At 36.2% G+C, this 27,791-nt stretch overlaps 1 protein-coding gene across 2 annotated transcripts in view; it reads right to left on the bottom strand.

Annotated features, from left to right (window-relative positions):
- Positions 1-27,791, bottom strand: part of DENND1B (DENN domain containing 1B) — a 151,586-nt gene that overhangs the window by 34,766 nt on the left and 89,029 nt on the right. For both annotated transcript variants that reach the window (XM_039726266.1, XM_039726265.1), the window contains 4 exons: positions 22,360-22,460; positions 16,791-16,836; positions 15,177-15,278; positions 7,297-7,422 (listed from right to left, as the gene is read on the bottom strand). In XM_039726266.1, the coding sequence (XP_039582200.1) occupies positions 7,297-7,422; positions 15,177-15,278; positions 16,791-16,836; positions 22,360-22,460 (375 nt within the window). The remainder of the gene's footprint in view (positions 1-7,296; positions 7,423-15,176; positions 15,279-16,790; positions 16,837-22,359; positions 22,461-27,791) is intronic.

The following is a 27,791-nucleotide window of genomic DNA, read 5'->3' as shown; positions in this document are numbered from 1 at the left end:
TGCCCCTAGCCCTGTTTAACTCCAATGGCACATGGCACTTCTGCACTCCCAGCACTGCTTCCAGAGTGTCACCAAGCACTTCTCCAGGAGATTTAGCTGAGTTTGCTGGAGCAGTTGTAATTTATTTTCAAGTGTACCTTGTACCTTGTTTTTATATGGCTCAAGTGTGACCTAAGGGAATGTTGCAGTAAAACGACTGTGATGTCATTTTAACATCTTTTCTTATACTATCAAAAACTTCCATCTTTCCAAGTCTTTCTTTTCTTCCCAACTCAGCAAAGTATTAAAGTACAACAACAAGTCTTGTATCCTTACTTCTTTATGGAAGCCCTGATTTTAGAAAAGTTCTCTCACTGGAGGAACTAGAGCCTTAGATTTGCACAATCCTTGCTCTGTCCCAGGGTAGCTGAGTGCACTGAAACACAAACCCAGCTCAGTACAATACACAGCACTGTGTCCATCAAATCTCCAGAAGCACTCAAGTTATTCCCCCTACTCATCCCAAAATAACTGGTGAACATTGTACACATGCAGGACATGCTGGATCTGCCAAACAGCCTGAAATATTCGTGGTGCTTTACATGGCACTGCCTTCCTGACCCACTTTGCATTAGCTATTCTTCAGCTCCTAAAGACTCTTGTCTTAAGTAGATGACCCCAAGCTACTTAGCAAATCAAAGTGCATCAAAACAAATGGGACAGTCTCCAGTGAGACATGGTGGTATAAGACACAGTGCTCCTGAGGGCAGACTCTCTTCTCAGTTCTCTCGCTCTTCCAAGAAATTTCAAGGCAGCAAATTAAAAGAACTCTCTATTTATACATATATATGTACACACACACACACATATCATATTTATTATTTGTTGTTGTTGTTATACAAAGAAAGCACTTCTGGAAATACAATGGCTTTGTAGGATTGCAGGTCTGACTAGATGATGGCTCATGGCATACATCAGATTTAGGAATAAAGAGAGAAAATATTTTCAAAATAAACTATTTAATAAAATGAAAACTAAGCTATGCTTCCCTGTGCCAGTCTCCCAGTTCTCTTGGGACAGATGAAAAAGGAGAGGTTATCTCCCTACAGGAGAGAAAACAGGCATGCTTGCTCTGCCCTTTCACACCAGCCAGGGAAGAGAGAGCAGCCAGCCACTTCTCCTGATGGCACTTCTCATGGTGGAGCCTTCTAAGAGAACACCAGGAAATGATAATTCAACACTCCTTTTTAGTGCATGGCTGTAATATTTTCCCAAATACTTTCCTTTAATCACTGGATGTTTCAGATACCTAGTAAGAATGCATGCACTGGTGCATCTGTTCCCTAATCAGTACAGTTCAGACACAGAATAACCAAAGCTATTTCTTTGCTGAAAATTCATTTAATTCTATAAGGAGTTCACATCCTAGGGTCATACATATTATTTCAACCTGCTGACTGTGAGACTGATTTAAAAATTTGAGTAGGTTTAAAGCTCCTACCTGTTCAGCACATGAAAATGAGAAAATCTGTTGAAACCTGCAGAAATTCCACATGGAAGCTTTCTCAGGGTATCTGTGGTAACTTTAATAGAAGTGCATTAAATAACACAATTAACTCCTAGCTCTTTTATTTGCTCAAGGTTCTCACAAACAAAATTGTTTTCCAAATCTTCAAGATTATTACTGCAAACACAAACCTTTTGAAATGCTATTTAACAAGTGAATTATTGAATCACTATAAACAAAACTAGCTCTCAATGTTTTCATACATAAAGCTTGTACCATTCCTGTTTCAGCAAATACAGCTGACTACCTTTAGAAAGAGAGTTTTGGAGGAATGCTGCACTGATATTTAACTGCTCAGCCATCAACTGGCCCCTGTTGTATTGATCTACAATGTACTTTCAAAACAAGTTCGATCTAAACCCAGTGGGGACTCTGTACTGAAAAGTAGACAGCTAATACTCACACCAAACAATCTATGCCCAAACATGATATCTGTCCTTCTAACAACAGTTGCTATAGAATTTTCTTCCCCTTTCATAGCTTGCCACACACAGCAGGAATTTCTTAGTCTAAGCTACATTCACATTTTAAGCAAGCTATTTATACAGACCTCACTGGAACATGAAAACTGAGCTAAACCAGTGTGATCATTTTAAAAGGAATGTAAACCCCTAGATTAGAAGGTGTGTTTGTGCTTTCTAAATGTAGTGATATTTAACTTGAACAAGAAGTAAAAATACTTTTTTATTGCAGAAAACATTGCCTCACTCTAGTATGACTCATCCCAACTATTAGTTCTATTGCAACAATTAATACAATTTCATTTTGATATTAAAATTCCTCTTGTTAAAAATTTCTGTCATGACATTCAGAGATAAAAGCCAAGGGGCAACTAAGTATGTGCTGTGATTCTTCTCAGGAAGGTAACATTTACAAACAAATTTTTCAAAAATTTGTAGATTTCTTGCAATCAGCCAAAAAACCCAACAAGATTCAGATACACGGACATTTCTTACAGTTAAATTATACCTAAAACCAACTCCTATTAATACAGCATCTATATTCAAAAAAGGATCAATAACAGTCCTTGACACAAAAAAACCCAGTATAGTTTTCAACATGTAAAATAGAATTCTTATGGAAGTCAAATAAATAACAGGTATTACAAAGGGTGGTTCTGGATTTAAACACCAATTATGTTCTGCCATTTCATTACTGTATGCTGCTGTACTTTTTACACCTATCTCTTGGGGGAAAGATAAACAAGTCAGTGCTCATTTCAAGAGATAAATGTCATTTTGAAACTCAACTACAATCATTTACTATCTCCTCATCCTCAAATAATTCAGGTGCATTCTGAATCTCAATTTTTTTCCAATATAATTATTATTATTCTGATTCATTGTACATTGAATACATCTGTTGGACAGGTAATGTCACTGTTTGTCAGAACCGGCCCAAAGCATCCAGTTAACAACGGATTAAAGAGAGGTCTGAGAGGTTGTGCCATATTCACCATGAAGGTTATCCTGGCCCCCCCTGAACTCCTACTGCTGAGCATTCCAGAACAAGCCAGCAGCCTTTGCTCTTCATTTAATTTCTGATGAGTGATGTTACAGCCATCACAACTAGCAACAAAGCTGTTCTCAGTTTATTTCTTTTAATATCGAGAGCTTCAAGGCCTTTATCCCCAAAAAGAGGAGAAATTATTCTCTATCACAGTAAATACTGCTATAGCCAATATTTTTCAACTCCTCCTCTGTTCTCTTATCTACCACTCCCTCTCCAGACACAGACTAGGACAGACAATAGAATTCTTTTAAAGAATTCTTTATGCCACATATTATTTTATTAACAGACCATATTGATTCATGAAAAACATGTACTAGTCTTTGCCTTCATTTGCCCATCTGCTATAGCCAATATTTTTCAACTCCTCCTCTGTTCTCTTATCTACCACTCCCTCTCCAAACACAGACTAGGACAGGCAATAGAATTCTTTTAAAGAATTATGTCACATATTATTTTATTAACTGACCATAGTGATTTATGAAAAACATATACTGGTCTTTGCCTTCATTTGCCCATGTACAGGCAGGAAGAACATGTAAAGTAAAATAGCTGGGAAAAACACAACGCCACACATACCCTGATAAAAAAATGACACAAACTTCACAACTGCCCTATTCGTGTCTATGTCCCACCTATGCCTTCAATTCTGAAACATGGAACATGCAGTATCATCCAGCAGAAATCTCCAAAAGCTGGACTACCCAAAGAAATTAGGAGCAACACAAAGTTCAAGGCCAAGTTGTGAGCACCCAAAGCAAACAATGTCTCAAAATAGATTGCAGCCCTCTATGTGAAGGAGACCATATACAAAACCATTATAATTCACCATTCCATTGATAATACTTTTTCTGGATTATTTTTAGGTCATTTACCAAATGACACTGAATAAATTTTTTCAATCATCCCCCATACCATGTGTGAGGTGGATTCCTTCTGGATTAAACTAAAGCAGAGTTCCAGCTAGTCATGGGTATTCAGCATTCAACACCAGACTAGAATCAGAACCCCAGTGAAGGCAGAAATGCACACTGTGTGAATGTCAGGTCCTTAACACTAGCTGGGCTGCTTTGCTCTACAAATCCACTCCCACTACACAATATTTGCTAATGTAAAGTGTAGCATATTAAAAAGTACTCTTAACAGTTCTATCAGTGTGACAGGTTAATTTAGTAATTATTAAATCAGAAAAATGAGCTATTTTTTCTTTTCTTTTACTGGATTAAGTGTTTCATTATAATTTAATATGCACAAAAATACTATAAACTTTCTCTATTACATGTCATATTTCCTGTCTGTATTGGAGTAGTCAGATTTTCCATATGGTCCTTCGGAGGCCCACGAACTCTCTGCAAGACCCCTGAAGATTCCCATTTTGCCTTTCACCAATCATTTTTTTCAATAATTGCTAGACGTTTGTCCAAGACATATTGCTATACTGGGGAGGATCTGTCCTGTGCTGCAAACAAACAGTTGCACAGAATGAGTGTTCAGTGTGATGAACAGCGTTTGGAGTGAAGTGTTGGATGAGTACAGACACTATTAAAGCTGTTCTTTACTCAAAGTGAATATTAATGACAGTTGTTTCATGTTTCAAGTTGAAATCGTACAGGACACACTGTTGCAAGGAAAATAGTTCACTCAGACACGCTTTTCAACTTTCAAGCAATTGATAATTGTCCAAATATATTATTTTATTTTTCACCAGGAGGTTTGTGATCCTCAGAACTGTACCCCAAAACATCTCAGTTCTTGATTTCGAAAATATAAGTTAATTTATAGCAAAAAAATTTATTATATTTATATTTTTGTATATATTTTGTATATTTTGTATAATATATTTATATTTATATTTTGTATAAATATACCTATTTATATATAATAAATATGTATAAATATTTATTTTATATATATAATATTTGTATTTCAAATATATATGGAAAATATTTTCATTTAAGTATTACCCCTACAAACTTTCTACACAAATAGTACTTGAGTTCCTGAAAGAAGGTAAATCAAATCTGTAGCTGTGATTGAAATTACCTCATTAGACCTGGCACCACGGACTCCAAAACAAAGGAAAGTATTTTCTTTGTGACAGCAGTTATCAAGCCTTGAGACTCTTGAGAAATATTCCTAATATCAGCCAAATGTGATCTGATTTTTTTTAGCTTTCTAATTCACAAAAGAAAAGGCAAATGCAGAATGAGCTAAATAATCATGTGAAAATCATCTTAATTTCTACTAATCCAGAGCGAACTCAATTTTTTTTTCACAACAAAAACTCTGTGAAATACTGAATTAGTTAAGATTATATGAACACAGCTCAAAATAACAGTTACAAGGGGGTTTTATTTATTTTTAAATATGCTTTGTCTTTGGACAACTTGATATCAATCCAAGATATGCTAGTACTTGCCAGCAGACTTCTCCCTGCTAAGATATTCTGAAATAACTTGTCTTTAAAAAAAATAATCAGGCCACAATGGTTTCATAAATATCTCCTCTTATATGCAATCAGTGGAGCCAAAACCAGATAATCTGCAAAAGAAAATAATGCAGAAAGAAAGGCTTCAAAGGTCATTTTGACAAATGTTTGCCAGTTGAAATGATGCACAGTGCACTGTTTCCAATAGAGTGCAAATGCAGATCTCAGATATGCCAACAGCTAAACTGAAATAAAATGGGAATCAGTTAAAAGGAGAACTCATTTCAAAAGAGATGCTAACCAGGTTGCTAAAGAACTTGCACACTCAGTTCCACATCTACCTAAACAAAGGACTGACAGAAGCTTAGTTCTGGTCATACTAAGGACTAAGAGCTAAGGACATCAAGCAGACTGACATCCTTCTGTTTGCACATATCCTAAGTGTCCAAAAGACACTTTTTGACTTAACAGCTCTTACAGCAAGCTGCCATGAGTTGGCATGGACTAATGTCCTCACCTTTAGCTTAAGGAGAGAATTGCACTCAGGTGATGGCACTATGGAATAAAGGATAACTATCTGTTTTGTTGAAACTATTTGTTTTATTGAAACAAGCAGTGTGTTGAAACCCAGTGATTTCTAAAACAGGTGCAGCCCTTTCTGTAAGAAATGGGAACAGGACTTCCATATTGTGAGAGAGCTGCTGAACACCAACACGTGAACTAAAGCTGTACACAACTGCACATCTGCAGGGTTACCTGCCCTCTCACAGCAGTGGCTCTCAGTGGCACAGCTCTGCAGTGGCTCTGCAAAATGCCCATGGCACAAAAACTACCTGGAAGAGAACTACTCAGGGAGAAGGAACACCCAAGGGCCAAACTGTATTTTCTCTCCAGTAAAGCCCTTTTCCGGAATTAATAGCTATCCTATCCTTTCCATCAAGGAATACCATAGCTCCTTAGAGCACTCTTCTCACCCCAAACAAATATCCACCTATGTTCCACACACCTACCAGCTTTACCAACTTGACTCTTCAAGTGAGGATGATTTTCTCCTGACAAATCTGAATTTATCTGAATCCAACAGACAACCAAACATCTGATCCTTGGAAGTTAATTCACCCAATGTCATCTCAGTGCATTTGATCAAACCAACTACCACCAGTAGTTTGCAAGAAAAATAATCTGGATTGACGGATGAAATTAATCTCTACGTTTTTTCTGATAAATTATTTTACCTCCAACTTAACATGTGTCACCCTCATTATTTAGACATTATGAAAGCTCATAAAACATTAATCAAGGTAATAGCAGCAAAATATTAAAAATACAAATTCTGAGGATCTGATGAGATGAAATGGATTCTCATTTCTCCTGTCTTCCAAGTGTAATCAAAATGAATGTATAATAGGAGACACGCATGTTTGACTCATATCTGGCTTCTGCTAGCAAAGAAGATTGTCCCCTTCAATACAGCAAAACCTCCCGAAAAATGGAGTCTGAAAGGCACAGCCCTTTCAGTTCTTCACCATGTTAAACCATGTGAGGTATGTGTCAGCAACTTTGCTAATAAAATCTGATTTTATACTAAACAAAGAATAAAACTGACACAAATAAGAAAACAGCTGACTTTGGATTAGTATTTTTCAGTTCAATTCACTGTCGAGAGATGGTGGCATCTTCCAAACCCTTAGCACAGATTAAGATTTAAAACAGACTATTCCAGATCGGGATAAAACATTTCACATTTTCCTTGAAAGAATGAGACCCTGCTCTTATAAATTCAGGGAAAAAAGCACCAGGGAAGCCATCTTACTGGTTTGTATCTCAGTGCATCTCTGTAGGATCCGAAGAGCGCCGCCTGTGCCCGAAGGAAGGCCTTGGCCACCCCGTCGCCCGTAGCTGTCGACTGCTTTTTCAGTTTATTTTTCAAGGCCGAGACCTGCGTGACAGAGTGGAACAGTTAAATTAACACCTCAGAAATTGGTACAGCGAGGTATGAACCCAATCAGCAGGCAAACCATAGTGTCTATAGGTGAGCCAAAAATTCATCCTCCTCCTTGATAGCTTATCTTTTTAACTGCAAGGAGCACCTGCTGGTCTGTTAATTGAAATGAAAGCAGGGGATGATGGTAGAGTGCTAATGCAGATTGGTTTATGCTCTCTTTTTTTCCCAAGGCCTCTTGACATAAATAAGCTTAATTATTTTACAGTAAAATGCACGTGAGTCACTTCTTTGCAGATTTTTGTTCAAGCAAACGTGTATTTGCTTGCTTGAATGTAGACAGTTGGATCTGTTTTATTCAAGCTATGAAGGTTTATTTATAAGCACTCTTAATGGTCACTTACTAGTCACTGCCAAGGAATATCTCTTATCTTAGGTCAAATTTCTATCTTATATAATTTCTCATGCAACATGGGAGTACTTGCTACCACAGTCAAATAGTTGAGAAAAGTTTTTTGTAAATTCAGTGTTACACTGCCTCCAGAATTGTCCTTGAAGATAAATGTGAAAGGGAAGAAAAAGAACCCCAGTAATTAGGAAGTGCCTGCAGTTTAGAAAAAAAGAACACCATTCTGATTATAGTGCTTGACTTTTTAAAGGAGGTTTGTCTTTTTTACTTGGCAAATAACAACCACTGGTTAGACACAATCAGAGAAAAAGAAAAGAAGAAAGGGGGAAGTTTTAATTTAAGTAAATGTTACTTCAATGTATTTTGGAGGAAAATAATTTAATTCCGGAATTATTACAAGATATGTGGAATTATGCCCAGATATAGTCTATACTCTTCTAATTTCCATCATGAGGGACGCCTGGAAAATAAGTCAACTCTACTTACATAGAATACAAATTTCTACATCCCTTTGTATTGCAATGTACCCAACAGAGTATTATTTAAGTCCCTAAATGAAGTAACATTCTGAGTTACTGTTTGAAAGGAATATTAGAAATACAAACTTATCACCAAAACAGCTTTCATTCTTTTGGAAATATATGCAAGAATGAGTATCTTTTTGTTTCTTTATGCAAGCAGTTCTGACTGCTCTTGTAGATGATGATTGTAATTGAAGTGTCAACCTAATTAACAACTAAACTTTGAATAATGCTAATGAGAACTGAACATGGCATCAGAGAAAAGACCAGCTCTACAGGTGATAAACCTTCACAGTAGTGACATTTCCCAGTGTAAAGTCACAGTTACTGTGATCTGATCAAAGAGAGAGACCCCCATTGGGTCCAATTATAACTATAGTTTGGAAAAAAAATTATTGAGTTATGATGTTCATAATCTATGCAGAAAGGCCTTTACAGTATAGGTCTTTTCCCCATAGCTGTGATCTTTTCAATTTATATCCAAGCTCCACAGATCTAGATAAAAGTTTAGAGCCTGATTCGTTTAGCCCATGGAAAGCACACACCAAGGCTCATTTACGTTCTTGCCTTACATCTCAAAAGGAAAAAAAAAAAGTACAAGTCCAAGTACAAAAACCGGTTAAGAAGTTCAAAGTTGAAAAAATAAATGCCTGTCTTGGTTTTGTGTTTTGGTAATTTTCTTTTGGTCTGTATCGTACAATTATTTTACAGTTGTAAAAAATATTTTTTTTTGTGGGGAAAATAAATGCATACAAGGAAGAACTGCTCATAAACAGTAGCACAATTTGACTAAAATAAAAGCAATAACATTAATTCAACAAGAACTGTCACTGTTAAAATTTTGTCTCTGTCAAGACAGGCAAAGCATCTTCTAAATATAAGGGAGGGAAAAAGTAGAAAAGTTTTACAATCTTTTAAATTTACATTCTTCTAAATTATACCTTATGATTTTGGGGAAATTATGGCAGATGGTAGGAGAGGTTAAGAGAAAAGAGGGGATGAAGATAATGCAGAGCAGAGGGATTACATGACCAAACGGGGAACATGAATGAAAAAGGCATTTTCTAATTTTCTCAGTTCAGGCAGACCCTAAGCACCCTATTGTAAATTTGATTAACAGGATGCTTTAGACAAAAAAGGTGTTAAAAAGAACAGCAGAAAACAACCAATCTCCTGCTCTGCTGCCATACTGGTGTGTTATTAGCTCAGCAATATTAAGACCCTCCAATGGGCTGGCAGTTTGGAGGCAGGAACTCTAGACAGATTCACATCTTTGTGTGCTGTCCTGCAGGGAGTTTGAGCCTCAGAAAGGCAATGCCAGAGTTCAAAGAAAGCTCCTCCAACTCCTGCTTCTCTCAGGAGGTAATGCTTAAAGGCAAGAAGAGCTCCATCAGATTATTGTGCAGAATAGCACGGTGCTATTAAGAAGAAGCCTGCAGAGGTCATGTGAGCCACAGCTGTCTGTGAGCACAGCCCTGATGCTCCTTCTGTCCTTGCAGGACCCTGGCTGGGGACCCTGAAGTGCCCTTGGTGCATGCCTTGGCCTCCTCCAAGCTGAGGCCAGTGAACACACAAGCAGAGGACAGTGCTTACTCAGGGCTCAGCCCAGCCACACTTGGGTAGGCTGATGTCCAATTCTCTCAGCTGCTATCTGAATCAAAGACAGAGTGATAATGCAGTTCTTACAGCCAGGATAGCAGGCATAGGTAAGAGACAGGGTGCACTGAACTCCTTGGAAGGACCTGGTACACTGCAGGATTGTGATTGCTTACATCCAGGCACCTCAAACCAAGGAAATGTGAGACCCCTTTGGGTGACATCATTAATAGCACTTTAAATTATTTTAAAATCACACAATTCTGACACCAAGCAAAAAAAATAGCTATCAGCATATGTATCAAAACCTTTTCCTCATTTATATTTCATATTTTATATTTTAATCCATCTACCTAACTACGATTAAGAATGCAAAACCTTTATTCTTTGTATCTCTCCTTCAGAAACAGCCTCTTACAAAGTTTAAAAATAAAGAACTGCAAGCAACAAACTGCAGGGGTTAGAATGCTGTTAAAATTTATTTCTGAAAGACACCAGTGATCTGCTGCAGAAATGGTATTATTAATTTACACTAGAAGCAAACTGTTTTTATCTTCTCCTAGCAACAGCTTCTCATAGGAAGGTGACTTCATTGGACTGCTAAACACTGCCAGTGAAGAGCAATCAGAACTTTCAGGTTGAAATCAATACAATAGTTTTTCACAGATACAAATGAGACTGATGTGTAATTAAGTGTATCTAAAATGTAGAAATATACTGTGTTGGTCATTGAAACAAAAAGCATAATTTATTTAAATGGTTACCCCTACAACCTTTCTGGGTGTCCTAAAATCTAAATAAATGACAGAAAACATGACTAATATCTCTTCAATTTCCATGTGAACAGAAGAATCACATATAAATTTAAACATGTAAATTTCTCAGTTCTGTCTGAGAAATACGAACCACTCACTGGAGTTCCAAATGACTATTACATGTCTGAAAAAATATACAGCTATTTCTCTGGTATTAGCAACACTTTTCATGTTTTCAAGTACTTTTTGCTGTTCTCCATCAGATGATACCACTATAAAAGTAAGTAGAAGGTCACTCTCAAAAACAGGAAAGTAAGAGAAGATCACAGAGAAAAGGAACAAAACAAAAACCTCAAAACAAACCAGAGTCTGATGTTTAAATCACTATTTCTAGTAAAGGGTTTCTATGCATTTGATTATTATCTATACACAGAGGGTTAGGCATCTCAGGGAGACCTCCAGCATTTAACCACAGTTCCATCACTTAGGCAAAAACTACTTAAATGCAAATGTTTTCAAAACTAGTTTTACTTTTCAATTTCATATTCAAGCTTTAAAACTATATCAAGTTTCAACAGAATCTCAACTCAAAGTACTTGTTCATAATAAACAGTCATTTCATAACACTGCAAACACTGCAGACTGCTCTGCGTTTCTATAATATATTAGTAATATTTCTGGATATTTTCTGATGGAAAAAACCATCATAAATTATGCTATTTATATTTTGCAAAAAAAAGTTCTTAATTTCAGTGTTATACATTGACTTCAATTTTTTATAATACCATTAATCATAATATTTTACAAAATAATTTGCACTCCTAGTAATCGCTGCATAAAGTAACCAATTTCCTACATGAATTATAGCCTACTTCTCAAATGCTACTTTTAGAACAGTATTGTTCATATGTCAAATTTATGGTGTTAAAATCCTTTGACTTTAGGAACCTCAAAACTAAAGCTCTAAAGTTCAGTTTAAGTTTAGGTTCTGTACTGTATCACAGTGCGTAGGTACCAGGCAATACAAACACTACACATCTGTCAACAGTCCTGTAGCTTTTGCAGTTGACAGTATTTAACCACCATAGAAGAAGCTAAAAGACTATAAAGTCTGTTGTCTTCTGAAGATGATATTTATAAAAGTTCTGCTCAGTCTAATGATTTAAAGTCATTAAGATTTGGTTGCTAGAAGTGATGCTGTCAATTCTGCAAGCTGTTTGGGGAAGTGTTCACATCTGAGCAAAGGAGAAGTTTTTATGTCAGAGTTAAGTTCAAGCAGGTATTGCAGGGTCAGGCCCAAAATTTATACATTTCAGTCTATGGTCACAAATGTTCTTCTAATGCCTTTTATTATTAAAGTGGTGATCTCAGTATCATTCTATTAGGAAATTTACTCCCAGAGAAGTAGCTCCTTAATTTCTTTTTTTTTTTTAATTAAAAAATACTAGACAAATTCACAGTGAAATGATGAAATTTAAAAACAAGCTTTCTTGTCAGAAGAGTGAAAAAAGAGGGGCTTTCCCCCTTCCAAGAAAACAAAGGATTCCTGAAAGTCTTGCCCTGATTTATTCTTCCAATTTTAAATACCTTAGGAGTAGCGGAACTGCTACTGGCATGGTAGTATTTCTAACAGTCAATAAATCTAAAATATTATGTGTGAATATTGGAATGAAGCCATTAAGAAGATTACAGCATGCAACGCAGCAGAGGGTCCTCATGAAAAAAGGACTGGTAATTCAGGACAACTGTGACCACTGACCTTTGAACAGTCAAGACCACTGGTCAGTCTGACAGAATAATAGAGTTCACATGCATGGAAAGTCATCTAGCCTGTACCTATAATTTAAATGCTTAAGTGAATGATTTAAAAATGCCTTTAAATCTCAGTTAATTTATTATACAGTTTATTAGACAACACCATAGAATAATGTTTCTTTCAATCTTAAATTTATCCTGAAAAAATTCACAATCAGAGCGTATATACAAGGGTAAACCATTAAATACCTATGCTGTGAGGACATCATCAGGCTTATTGATGAAGAAAATAATTATTCTGTTCCCTCTGGACACAAGAAACAATTTTAGAAAACTTGGAAAATGTTGCATTTCTTTTGTTAGGCTGTTAACCAACCTGGAATCAATTTTTGAAAGGGACAGTAAGACTACAACTTCTTTTATATTTTCAGTTCTTCATTCAATTTTAATGCCTTTCAGAGGTACTCATTATATTTTTTCATCAGAAGTTTTACTACTTTTGTATGTATGCTTATGAGGTTTTTCTATATAAGTTAAAATGCTTCACACATGTATCTTTGACGTTCCCTTTAATGTTTTAAGCCTGACTTACCATTTTGACTCTATACTCATGTGTCTTTTACTTTTCCCCAAGATGTCAGCAGCTGCACTGCCCCTCATGAATGCAAAAGGGGGACAAGCATTTTGTCACCTCATGAACCAAACACAGCCCTGTGCCTTTTGTTTCCAGGTTTTCCAACTATAACTGCATATGCATTCTACCTAAATGTTTAATTAAAGTGCCTTACGGATTGAAGTGAAGTAAGGGATGTGATTATTCAAATTAAAAGCTCCAGTATAAAATACTCAAGTTCTACAAGTATACTTTGCATAGAACACTGGGGGCTTTTTTTTTGTTTTATATTACATAGGGAAAAAATATTATAAGTCTAGTTTGCAGTCTGTACACTTGGATAACCTACATTAAGATTTGCAGTAATAACATGCATATATTCTGGGAGAAATACTATTCTGGAAGCAGGAAGATCTGTATCCCTATTTCCTTCATGCTAGCCTGCTTATTTAGAGATCATTTTGATATGCACCTGTAAAACACATGACAAGTGCCTCTTATAGCACAAAGATCCATTTTGGCTGTTCAAAGGACCTCCAGCTGTAACTCCAGTATCTCATGGACTACGATGCCTAATTCTCAATTCCACATCCAGCTATTATTTAACATGCAGGCCTTCACGACATTATAACATCAACCCTATTCACTCAGTGGAAGTCCAGTTAAAGCTCCTGACACACCAGGAAATGACTCCTCCTTTATTTTTTATACTCTCGAATGACAGAGCACAGTCAAAGTTACTGCATTTATGTTTGTACATGTATCCATGCATACGTAAATCACAAAACATCACAAAAATATACCAAATAATAATAAATACACTAATGTAAACCACAGAACATCACAATTTTTATAGTCTTTTACATTTCTGAACTACAGTTGATACTGAGTCCAAAGACTGGCCAGATGATCTATAAAAATGTTTACACTTATTTTTAGATCATTAAAATCAAAGGGCAGTATTGACTTCTATTGTACTAAATATATACAAATTATCAACAGTAACAAAAGACACAGTATGCCACCACAGGATCTTACTTTGATTACAACAGGGGTATTTTATGATTTACAATTTCAGAAAATGTAACTCTTTGATTTCATATTTTGATATAAAATTCTTTGTCTTGACAACTATTTGTGACAGCTTGTGCATCTTTAATTGAATAACGAAAACAGTGGTTTCACAATTATATTATTTTAGAGCTCTACTGGGAAAAACAAGATAAGTGAATCTTGTGACTGTTTAAAATTATATACAGAGTATGTTCTCCTATAGGCAATAAAAAAGAAAAAAAAAAGGCAAAAAAAAGCGGGGGGGCACCCTCTGCAAGATCAAAGTCCAGAAAGAACTGGCACTTAATTTATCATCCTTTACAGACAAAAGACAGCTTTCGTCATTTCAAAAGGATCAGATGTCTTTTATGACAAACTGGGTTTGCAGTTTAATTTACAAATAGAATTCTAAGTAAGCAGTCTTTGCTCTGCCAAGGCAAATGACAAACAGTATAGGTTTTCATTCACGCAGCCCTCAGCAGGATAGAAGAGATTAAAATAAAACTGAAATAATTTAGAGAAAACAAATAAATGTTTCACAAAGTTGAAGAAGATCAAAGCCTGAATTTTCTGACCCCAACTGTACAAGCATTTCTTATTATATTGACCAGTGCCATCAGATCATTAATTAAAAGGAAAGCGCTGGCAGGTGGCAGAGAAGCAGAAGCCGATAATTGGCCCCCTTCTTCTTTTTGCCTTCAAAAACTCTCTCGTTCTTTTGCAAGACATGCCACTAGGCAGACAGAAATGCCTACTTTGTAATATAATGATTAAGATGAGATGAAGAGACTCTTGCGTTTAAAGCAGCTCTGCCTAATGAATGCAGCTAGCTTTATAATTATGATCCTACTTTTACAATAAGGAATATGATGTTCCATTCAACGTCTCCTCAGCTGTCAAAAAGGTAAAAATCTCAAATATAGGGGTCTGCACTAGGTGCTTTTCACCCCCTTATTCCTTTTATAGCAGTTACCAAAACGAGGCAGAAATAATTACGAGTAATTCAAGCACCTATATAAGAAAGAAAGAATGAAATGTCTAAGACTCACCACTTCACCAGGTAGGTTGCTCAGGTCATTAAAAGGGGTTTCTAGAGTGTTTGTGTCAACATTTAGCAAAACCACATCCTCCAGTGATCTATTTTTTACTCTCTGTTAGGAAGAAAAAAAAATACTGGAAAAACAATTTACTATGGTGTCCTCCTGAAGTACATTTTTCTTACACTGTGCTAAATTACAAATTATTATTTTATACAAAGGACAGTAATGGCAAAAAACATTTGGAGTTTTAGATGTAGAATTTGGGAATCTGAGACAGCATTCAGAGTAGCTTTTAAAAATACTTCCTGTTTTTCAAACACTAAGGTTATATTAATAATCTGAGAAAGGAATATGTACAGGATGCAGCTGAATATATTAGATAAATACATACTGGAACTACACATGCTTTGTACCAACATTTCATTCTCTCATATTTGTGAAAAACGGATAAGATGTTAATCATATAACCAGATGAAAACCAGAAAAAAGTACAATTATTTGCACATTTATGTAAGTACCAAGCATGTGATGCCCACCATTACCACAGAAGAATGGATAAAATGCTTTTTCATCAGTATACTTGGCTAGCAGCTAAGAATTAAACAATTTGTTCCTTTCAGGAAAAAGGGATAGAACTCTTTTCTATATGGTCCTACAATAATACATAATAATGCAGTGCAGGAAATAATTCCTGAAGGAACTGACTTCTTTTTTCAGGACAGATCTTTCAGTTCCATTATTTCCATATTGAATAAGAAAAAGCATCCTAATCAAGATATTACAACTGATGCATGCAGGCCATAATGATTTGGGAGCACAGAAGGCTGTGGCTGGAGTTGAGAAGCATAGATGATATGGGAGGCCTTTTTTTGGAAAAACAAAAGTGCTGGTGGCTCAGGGAAGAACCCACCCCATCACCTTAGCAGATGTGAATTGATCCTTGGAAACTGCTTTAGCAGAAGTGCAAATCAAATAATGTTCCCAAATCAATTATCTGCTCTGCATGATAATCAGATGGCACATGTAGGCTTCACAGCATAATCAAATGGTTATGGAAAAAAGCAAAACTATTTCTTACCCATCTATTATGTACCAGTAAGGTGAGTTCTACTGTGTTGCTTAACGTTCAAATCTGTAAAAGCCACCTCTTGTTTTTTGGCAAAAAATACTAATTTATAAATTAAAAGCTAGAAATGTTATGGGATGGAGGTTAGATGCAAGTTTTCAGGGGAACAGGAACATAAATTATTTGGGAAATCACAACAATGCCGAAATGTGAGGACTGTGACTCCAAAATAAATTTTACCTGTTCCTGAAAAATAAATTTTTCCTCATTATTGGGAAAATCTGTTGCTAAAGTACTAAAAGGCAGGAAAATAGCTACCACTGAGCTATTAATAAGACAGAGAAAATCATGACGTAGAGCTACAGGTCTTCATAAATCACTACAAACATAAGATTTCAATGAGAGACATTTTTTACTTAGTAAAGCATATGAAGCTTACATTTTCTAATTCTGCATGCTAAAATACAGGGATTTTTTCTAAAGCCTTTCCATTACAATTTTTTTATGGCAGACACCCCTCATGCTTCCCAGTACACTGAAGTGGACAGTAAACTTACCTCTATCAAGCTTGAGTGGACACCAATTAGATAAGGCATCGGTGCACTGAAGGAAAGGAGTGGAAAACATCAAGTTTTAAGTACAACACTAACGGAATATTTTAAATCTTGGCACATAAGACCCTAGTAGACAGTCACTGTTTAGGACAGTATTAAAAGAACACAGTTGCTACAGGAATGTTTGCTAGACATGGAAAATTTTGTTTTATTCTGCAGTAAAGATGATGACAAAATAAAGGATGCTGCTGCAAACTACGAGGCATGAGCAAGGAGGCAGCACAGCTTTTCCTCCAGACTGAGTTCCAATAACTGACCCCACTGAGCTAACCCAGCAAATGCTCCCAAAGTGGGCTGGTTTTAAAACACCAATGGGAGGACATGGTCCTGGTCACCATCACCACAGTGCAACACAAATATCATTACTACCAGTTTTGGTTCTGAAACCCGCCCCGGCAAGCCTTTGGAAGCTGCACGATATCCTATTTAATTCAAAATGATAAACTTCTCTTTTCCAATTTCCATAAGACGAGGAACTATATTCCTCCAAACAGAACAAATATCCACACACAGCCACTGCAGTAAGACCTCCTACAGAATGCAAGCAAGAAATTGAACTAGGCTTATTTATCATGGTTTCCTACAATCTTCTGTTCTGGCAACATCTGGCCAAGAATATACTCAAGTGTCCAGCACTGAAGGAAAAAAACCTCCAACAATCACCATGAAACTTTTGGGTACTGTGAGATTACTGACAATATTCACTGCCAGAGAAGTAAGCAACTGACATGCTAGTTTAGACAACTCAATGGGAAATTCATCACTAACAGACCACAGAGAAAAAAAACTAAGTAAAAGTAATCCCTGAAAAATAATGGAAGGCAAGATGACATACAAAGGTACACAACTCACACACAGTAATTTCTCTCATGGCAATAATTTGATCACAGATCTGAGCCAGTGGCACTGACTGATTGCTGATTGACTTCTCAAGGATGAGGCAAGGTTTCAGTGCACCAGTTCATGTGGTCTCATCCATTTGGTGCCACCTCTGGGACCACAAAAAGTAATTCTCACCTGCCTGCAACTACAGCCCATTTTAGAAAAATCTGTACACCCTATGGATTAGCCAATTGCTCTCATTAACAATGTCCCACAGGAGAGGATCAATGCAAAAAAAATCCAAACAAAAAACAACAAACAAAACACCAGCCTGACTGAGGTCCAACAAGATTTCATGGTGTCTATGATATCAAAATACAGGTTTGCTGAAATTGCAAACTGTCGTGGCTTAAGGTTTCCAGGCAATAGGGCTTCCAAAAAGGGAAAGAGGCCTCTATTTTTCCATACAACTTTTTCTTAGCCCAATATTGACAAAATATAGCACTTTCTGATGACTTCATCAAGCTAATCCTTATGTCTTTGTGAACTAAACACAAATTACATGGAGTTGTAAACGAGTGTCACTCCAGAGCAGACATCCATATATATTCAGAGAGGATTTGAACAGCTTTAAAGCACTCTATAGATTAAAGAATGCTTTGTACTATGTAATGCATTTAACCAAGCCTGTAAGAATGATTGTGGCTGGCACATTACTGAGAATTCGGCTGCAGAATATTCAGCAAAACAGCTACTCAGGTTCCTCATCAGGGTATCTCAGTGTTACAAATAATGTGAACAGGCAAAACTACAGTGGAACCAAGTGCTTTGTCATGTATGGATTTTAGGCACACTTGTTTTCTCATACATCAACACTGTGCCAGTAGCTTCATCACGCCTGTGCTGACTTAAGATAGCTGATGATTTGCTCCATTAATAAATCTGCCATTAAAAAGGGAAGCATGTAGCTCTTTTCTCTACAGAACAAAGCAACAGCTACACCATTTCAATTTTGAAGTTACCAGAATAAAGGCACAAAGCACATCTTGAAAATGGATGAAAAAAAACCTGCAGGCATGGAAAGTCAATTTAATCGTTTTCAGCAAGAAGAAATTTTATTACTGCTGGATTCTGAAGTCTTAACAGCAGAGGACTGCAATATGCACATGAAATTGCTTACTACTATACTACTGGGAGCTGCTATAGAGTTTTTCTCTTGCTTATGCATGTTATCACCAAAAATATCAATCAGTGGTATCACTGCCCAAAATAATTACTATGTTATGCAAAACATCCAAGTTAATTGGAAAATAATTGCCCCATTCTCACGAAAACAGGCGTATGTATATCCTAATTCAGAAGAGACCAAATCTCATAAAGACCTACTGCAATTGTAACTTGAATTTTCTGATTGCATTACATTCTCAACAGAGCACCAGTATAACAGATGCTTTATCATCCACAGACAAAACTGGCATATATTCTAACATTGGTGATTTAGTTTGCCAAGATATTAGACAGAAATTTCATTAAATTAGCTTTCTTCTTCACAAAAAAATAAATTGATTCAAATATAATTACTGTATCAATGTTCAAACTTAATTTTTGTAAGAGTTTTCTTGAAAGCCAGCCACCCACTCCACTGAGTGCAACAGTCTCCTTTTACTTACTTAAATGTAGAAGAGAAATCAATTTTTTATAACATAATATAAAACTCAATTTTTTATTAACTGCACGGCAGATTTTTTGCTGCTGCTACAAGGAATATTACTTTCTCAGCCTATATTTTCTATCTTTTAGGAAAAATAAATTTCTTACATCTCCGTTTTTGGCTGATCACTCCAATTCTCACACTGGAGCTCCCCTAATGGCACTCAAGGCCGAGCTAAGCTGCATTGGGGGGTACAAAACCCCTCCTGAAGCCATGGTCAGACACTCTGGTCTCACCCTGGAGCTTGGCACTCCTGAGGGTGGTGGCAGTCCACACTCACCCTCAGGTTTGGGCTACTCCAGCATCATCTGCTACAGTAGGTCTAAATCCAGCCTGAAAATCAGGCAGCAGGATAGAAATTAATAGAAGTTTTTTAATTAAAAAGGCAAGTGGAAGTATTGAAATAATTTTAATATAGCTTTTGTTTTGCTCAAAGATATTTTTCTTCTTTCTTGCCTACAAAATGTACCAGCTAGACACTTTATGTAATTTATCAAAGTCTAACCCCACAGAATTGTATCCTTTATCTTGATGATATTATGAAGATTCCTAGTCCAACTAATAGGAACAAAAAATGGATTTCTCTCAAAATATGCCATATGATTAATGTGCAAAAAAAAGGCTACAGAATCAATCATATCTTTAACAGATTTAAATATATTTTATCTTTGTTTAAAAAAAGCCTTACTTTTACAGAATGAACAAATTATTCAATTGATATTTCCCTACTTCATATATTTGAATGCCATTTCAGAACAACAGTAAGAAAATGAGAGTTCATGGGAGACATCCAACAAGTCCAAGTGAAACAGTGACAATGAAATTTCTAGGTATGAAAATGCATGTTGAGCTAAAATGGCACTTTTATAAAATGAACTTTGCTTATCAAAATGACATAAAAATAGAAGTATGCAAAATAAGTTTTGCATTCTTTTAATAATTTTAAATTGGCATGATCCTGTTGGACTGCAAACTAGGTCAGGCCTGCTACAAACTTTGACCTTAGGAATTCATCAAGGTTTTTAACTTGATGTATTATATACCTATGAGGAGAACATTTATTTACTGTTAATACACCAGAACATGAGGAAAGCTAAGTCATTTATGTGTTTTTATTACATTTTTCCAACCCGTCTCACAAAAGAACCATTCAGATGAACAGAAAGAGAAATGTAAATGCACAAAAATCAGAGTCAAAAGGTCTGAATTACTGTGATAAATTCATCAGTTGTGCATTTCTTTTCATGAACTTTGTTTCCTTTTGATCATCTCTAAAACAGGCAAATTTTTTTCTCCACTCTATTGTACTACTGTGAAAAAAGAATAAGGGATATAAATGAATTTTACAAGTTTAAGAAACTCCATGCTTCTTTTTAATGAGTGAAAAAATTTCTCAGGTCATGCCACAGTGACCTAGAATCCTAACTACTACCATCATCACATGGAGCTGTGTACAGCATCTAACATTTTTATTTCTGGAAACATTATCTGGGCTTAGAAAGGGGAAAAAAAATATTCTCGTATTCAGGATGCACTCTACAGGGTACAGCATGCTTAAAGGTGTTAATCTGCCTTCTGAGAGCACCATTTTTGGATGATCTGAAAAATTACAAATGTTCTGGCTGTAAGCTTGAATAATACAAAAACTAAAACACACCAAGGTTCTACTCCACCTTGGTATATTTTATCAAAGGCAGAAGGAGAAACAATTACAACAGAGTTTCTTCAAAATAAAACTATCCTTAAAGATGAAAGGCTTAGCTGTATTTGTAAGTAAAAGGAGGGGTTGGAGAAGAACATTTGTTTTCTTTTCTAAAACAACAAATAATATACAGGTGAATTGTAAGAACTACCACATAAAAAATATATACCATGGACAAACATTGTGAACTTCAGGAGTTCAGATAGTTCAGGAACTATCAAAGACACTTCAGGAAACATAGTGAGGATTTGTTGGAAAACAAAAGTTCAGTAGACTAGATGGAGTTCACTACAACAGCAATACATTTGTAGGTTTGAGGGGGAAAAAAGCCAAACCAAAAACCAACAACATAAAGTCCAGCAAACATATAAGCATAATTTATTTCTATGAAGAAAACATAGACTTAGCTCGATTAGTTGCTGGCGGGGTCTCAGGTTTTATATATAATAATAATAATTCCTAATCTCTAGAACAGCTTGAAATGGTTCATTTTTCCATAACAGACCCAGAGGGTCTAGGTAAAGTGAAAATCTCCAGGGAGGGATATTCCTGCTTAAAGGAAAAATGAAAACTCTCATTTGTTATCTCTGCCACTACTCTGAATACAAGCATGAAATTGTGCAAAACAGGCATGTGGAAACATCATCCCCTTGAAGGATCAGAAGTGAATCAAAAAGTGATTCTTGTTCAACTTAAAAATATGCCAAAACCACAAAATCTGTCATGTGAGCAGAAACCCGTCAGGAGAAATAGAATTCTTATTAAAAAAATTTTGGAGTCCCAAAAGGAGTTTTTAAGCTCTTTTGGGAAGGCACTGGCTAGAATCCTGAGCCTGGCTGAGTTAAAATACAAATACTGCATCACTGATGAATACTAACATCTGATTCTGGAAAAAATGATCAGAGTTTTTTTGAATGCTTCTAGAAGTATAATGTATTTCCACTTAAAATAAAAGCCAAATAAAAGAAAACTGTAACATGTTTGCATTTAAATTATTGCATGAATTCTCTTACCAATAAAACAGAAACAGTTCTTACAAACAGGATTCTAAACGCTGCACTAATAGCAATCAGCAGTGTAATTCAAAATACAACCTCGAACACCACATCAAGGCATGCTGGAATATCCCTAGTCAAGTCATCATTTAAGCATTGGCCTAAGTGCTTTCATAAACTGTATGTTCAGTCACACTAAAGAGTCAGTGATTTCATCAGTTACTCAGAATTCTAGAACAGGTAAGAATCTCAGAAATGGGGATAACAGGTTAGCTGTCTTACCAGCAGTAGTCCAGAAGATGTGGAGGAAGCACTGGGATGTAAATATGTTGCCAATACATTGGATATAACAATGCAGCTGACGCATGAACACAAGCAGTTAACTAAAAATAAAAATATACACACAGAATTGGCAACAAAAAAACATGAATAAAAAGAAAATACAAAATCTTAAATTAACTTTAGACATGCAAAACTCTTAACTTCCCCAAACCACCTATTATATAATTTTGTAAATTACTCTGAATTGCCAAAACACATCCACAAAGAACTCTGATGTATGTATATAAGCACAACATCTGCAAGAAGGCAGACTAACTGCCTTCCTGCTCAGCTATTCCCTTGGAAAAAGGGAAATAATCATTAATTACTTGATGCAGTCATGGTCAAACATGAGCACTGCCATGAACACACAGGACTGAAGTGCAACCCAGTTTCACTCAGCTCCACTGAGTGGGAAAGATTCAGGGGAGTTTTCTGGTCCCCATTTCTGCTATTTTTAACTGGACTTGATCTGAAGCTGCATAAAGTCACAGAACAGCACTAAACTCAGAAGCAGGATTAACTCCTGTTTGTGTCACTATCTTGATTCCCAAACTATCTTATTAAAAAAATCTGCAGTGAATATTCCCTGTAACAGAAAAGCAACTTAATTGAAATCTTCCCAAACTCCCTTCCCAAAGCAGAGACTTCCAAGCCTGGCACAAGGTCATGGAAAATGAAGGAACCCTTGACCAAGAAAGGAGGTGCTATGAACTGCTTACCACTCCAAATGGACATCTCTGGTTTTCTAAAACAAGCAAAAAACCACCACTTTACCCCCAAAACAAAGAAACAAATAAAAATTGAATTCATTAGAAATGAAGCCAAGTTCATTCCACGAGTGAGCAAAATAATCTTGTAATATGTAAAAAATTCAAATTTGATCTATCTTTGCTATAAGGGTGTCTCTCAAATTTCATTATTTCATTCTGCAGGCACAGAGTTGCAAGAGAATGAGAAACAATCCAGTTCAAAACAGGATTGCCTATATCCATCCCATGTAGCACTGCAAACATCACAGAAAAAGGGGAAAAAAAATTAAGAGAATGCCCCACGTAGAAGTTACCAAGCCGATGGAAAAGAAGAGGCTGTCCTAATGTTTTATATCACAACAAAATTACCTGAGTTTAATTTGATAATAGCACTGTTTATTAGACATGATCTTTCACAGTAACAAAACAAAGAGCAAAAAATAAAATTTAAATCCTGCCCATACAGCAAATGCTAAAACATTATGGATTTTACAGGGGAAAAAAACAACCCTCTTTGTGGAACAGATCAGCAGTTAAAGTGTTCGCATCCTGGCTGTCTTGGACATTTAGATTTGTAAATAAAAAATTACACTACAATTTTGTACACGTATTTTTACACTAAAAATAAAAAAAAAAAAAAGCAGTTATAAGACCAGTGCAGCAGAAATCACAGACAATTACAATTTGTGCAGCCTAGTTCGCTCAGCCCTCAGATTAATATAACACGATTAAATATGGAAAAGAAGAGGGTCTGAAAGCTCCTGAGGGATATCATTAGGGCAAATTGCCAAAGAATGAAACATGAGCCAGTCAGGAGAGTCTGGAAGCTGCAGTGGTACCAAGGGACTTGAATGTTCGACAGTTGGAGCTTCAGTAATGTGTGAACTGCAGGTTAAGGTATCAGGAGACTCTGCTCACTGACACACAGAATGTCACTATTGACCAGCGAGCTGCCCGAGCCTGACAGCTACACAGCAGAAAGCCAAGGATATCATAATTCCCTATTTAAACTCTTCCTTGCACATTAACATCTCCTTTCTTAGCTTTACAACACATTTCCACAATTACTCTCATTTTGGACTTATAATAATGGGTATTTTAATAATTATTGGGTTGTTTCTATGAATTTATTTGGGTGAAGAAATAAATGAGTACCTTCTCCCTCTTCTACACAGTGGGATTTATGAGGTTTATTTCCATATTATCTCCGTGTAGCTGAACTAACACTACTGTTAGCACAGTCCAGCTCAGCATTGTGTTTTTTGCTCTTTCACTCAGAATGGATATGGCATTATTAATTATTATGTCCACATACTTTTGTACACAGTGTATAATATAAATTTCAACCACAATAACCTATAGAAAAATCAGCATTTCATGTATTTCAATCAAAAGCTGAAAGAAAGCTGAGCATACAGTTATACAGTATATCCCCTGATGTATACAGTCACCTCCTCCTCCTCTTAATAGGCATTCTTAAATTATGAATTAAGATGACTATACTATTTGCATGAAGAAATTTCCCTATCTTACGCATGTCTGTTACATTCTAATTCTCACGTTAACAGAGGGACTATGCAGTTCCTTAAAAACAACTGAAGTTTTGTTAACTTGTTTTATAATCTGTATTTTAGTGTGGCACTCCCACTAGCATCTATTTACCATTTATAATTTTTTAATCTCCTAATTTTTTTTTTTATTTCTAGTGGGAAAGGCAAAGATTTGATTACGTACACATCAAGCTTTTGTTGTACTGTTCATTGCTTTTCTATTTAATAACATCTTACTGTAAGATCTTATTTAAACATTTCCCTCTATGCTGCTGTAGTACATTTCCAAACATTTTAGTATGCCATGAATATGTTTTATAGTTTCCTGTTTACAGCCTGTAACACAAGCAGCTATGGGACTATGCTGCTCTTCAAACTGTGCCACATTTTATTATTCTGCCAACTATGCCTTTAAGCAAATACTGATAAGATAATTATGGATTTCATATTAAAATTTGCATACTTGGTGTAAAAAATCTCTTTTTTCGCTGTTTCAATGGTAACTGCTTTTCTCAAATGCATTAGTTATTTAAATAACCTTCCTGTTTAACTGAAACATCCACTCCACAGAGTAGAATGGGAACTGCTCTAAGCCCTGAACAATGCTGCACATTTTAAGGAACCAGGCAGTTCAGGAGATCTGAAAAGCCAGGTACCAGGGGGAACTCAACATTTACATCAGAACTCCACAGAGGTGACACCAGATTTGGGGGTGTCCAACAGTGTCCATGCATGGGAGCAAAGCCTGGCAGGCACCTGCCAAAGGCTGCAGGGGACATCCTCAAAGAGAGCACCCAGCACAAGCTCCCAGGCAAAGAAATGAGAGTCTGTTGCTTGACTGAGTGGGGATATCTTCTGCAGAAAAAAATTCCTTACACTATTTAGGCACAAAGATATCTCTGGAGTCTATCAATTGACTGCTATCTATTCCAAAATTAATTATCAAGAACTACCTTGAAAAGATATGTCACAGATCATAAAAATCAAAAGAGGTACACATTCTCCTACATTATCTTGAAGTTGTCTTCAGTAGACATTCTCCCAAACCACCCTGAAGTTGTCCTCAAGACTGTGTCCAACACTACCTGTTCTTCCACTGACAACTGGATATAAACACCAACTGTGAACTGTGATTCCTTCTACAGGTAGGTTTTACATTAAAGGCAAAAGCCTCTGTCCAATAAAATTTGCTGTATATTTATGTATGCACACAGATATATCATTGCACAACTCTGCAGTTTGGTGAAAAAAATTATAGCAGATGAGTGCTTCAGAACCGAGTTTCTGCAAATCTCATCATTTATTACCTAGTTTGAGGCTAAAAATTATGTCAAGACATCCTCCTGTAGTTCATTTCACTACAAAAGATCTACTAGAGCTGTGCTTCTATCCATTAAAAAAATGGGCAGACAGTTTTCAAGTAAAGTTTTTGTCAGCTGAAACTCATTTGCCAACACTCAACAGAACTTCTAATACTTTTGCTTCCATCCAATGTTGATATTTAGACTGTATTTCTCCATTTCAATGAATGTCTTTTAGTTAAACAACTCTTATTTTCAGAAATAAATCTAATTATCTTTTTAATATTGGTTTAAATAATGTGATTTTAAATTACATCAACAGCATGAGTCAAGTTATTTGAATTAGTTAAAAGCAAAATTTTAATGTTCAACCCTTTAACAAATCAACACATCTAATTTGAAATCTCTAACATTTGCACTGGGTATAAGAAGCTTTATGCCTTTTTCCATCAGTAAAAGGCTTATTAATAGTACTGAGTCCAAATGAAAGTTTCAATCTGTTTCTGATCTCTCCTGATAAGATGCTACAGCCAGAATCAACATGTGAGCTTCCATATAACGCAAGGAAATTAACTAGTGTTTTCTCCAGAGTTCTCCAGTGATTCTGGTAAAACAATTTTTATCTTTGCCCCTGCAAAAAAAATAATTTCTGAAACTAGATGCCCACTGAAAATACAGTCTCTCCAAATAGTGGGAGACCACATACAGTTTGTTAGCAAAATTCATTATTGGGCGACAGAAAATTGATTACCACCAAATCTCAACAAGACTGAAACAATGCCCAAATTCTAGAGAATGACGAGTTCCTGTCTACCTTATGGCAATAAACAGACAGTCGGGAAGGCTGCTGCTCAAAATCTATGCAGTAATGAACAGGTGGGAAAAGTTTTAGTTCGAGACTTGATCCAAGCAGGTTTACCTGCTCCTGTGAACACAGAGTGCAGCTCCTCCTCTCCCTCATGTGGATGCAGTAATTCTGATGTGTGTATCTGCTAGCCCAATGCTCACTTCTACCAATGAATCTTTCTGCTCTGTATTTCAAAGGGACTGGTCCCTTTTTCCCTCTTCCTTTTCCTCATTTCAGGTCTTGCTAAAACACTGTGACATGACTGGAGCCACACTACTTCACCTAAAACATTTTCTGCAGACATTTATTCAACACTTATTTGATACCTGTTATTCACATAATTTCAATGAGTAACAAAAATACCTTTATCCTGCACAAAAGGTACCTGGCAGTTTCTATTTATATAAATTACTTTCTTCAAAGCCTTTTCTATAATCAAAGGTAAAAAGAGAGGAAGAGCATAGGTGGCAAGATTTGCACACATTGCAATGCACAAACAAGAAAGCCAGAAACTGATTAGCAGAATCTTGTCAGAAAGCCAAAAACAGCAACAGAAGTTAAACAAATGCTAAAGTAAAATTAACCTGTGATTCTATAGAACCTTTCAAAATTTACTGTAAGGAACTAAAGAACTACTGTGATAAAAGCATTTCCTGAAAAATCGTCAAACACTGTCAATCTCTGTCAACACCATGTCCAGAAATGGGTACTGGTGTGCTCTCTCCCTCCTCCCTCACAGTCCCAATGGGCCAAAGAACTGCTTCCCTCCCACTGCCTTGACCACACATATGTTGAAAGATGCCCAAGATTCTGTTTAGTTTCGTTATCTCATCTACTCATTAATACCTACAGCAACAAACCCTAGGGGATGGGTCACTGTTTTACCACAATTACAGCAGTCACCATCAGCATGGACCAACCCTTGTGTTTCCTTCCCCAATAG

The sequence above is a fragment of the Passer montanus genome, unplaced genomic scaffold, assembly GCF_014805655.1.
Source record: "Passer montanus isolate IOZ18808 unplaced genomic scaffold, ASM1480565v1 scaffold58, whole genome shotgun sequence".
In the NCBI taxonomy this organism is placed as follows: Eukaryota; Metazoa; Chordata; class Aves; order Passeriformes; family Passeridae; genus Passer; species Passer montanus.
This window is presented reverse-complemented; position numbering and strand designations above follow the sequence as displayed.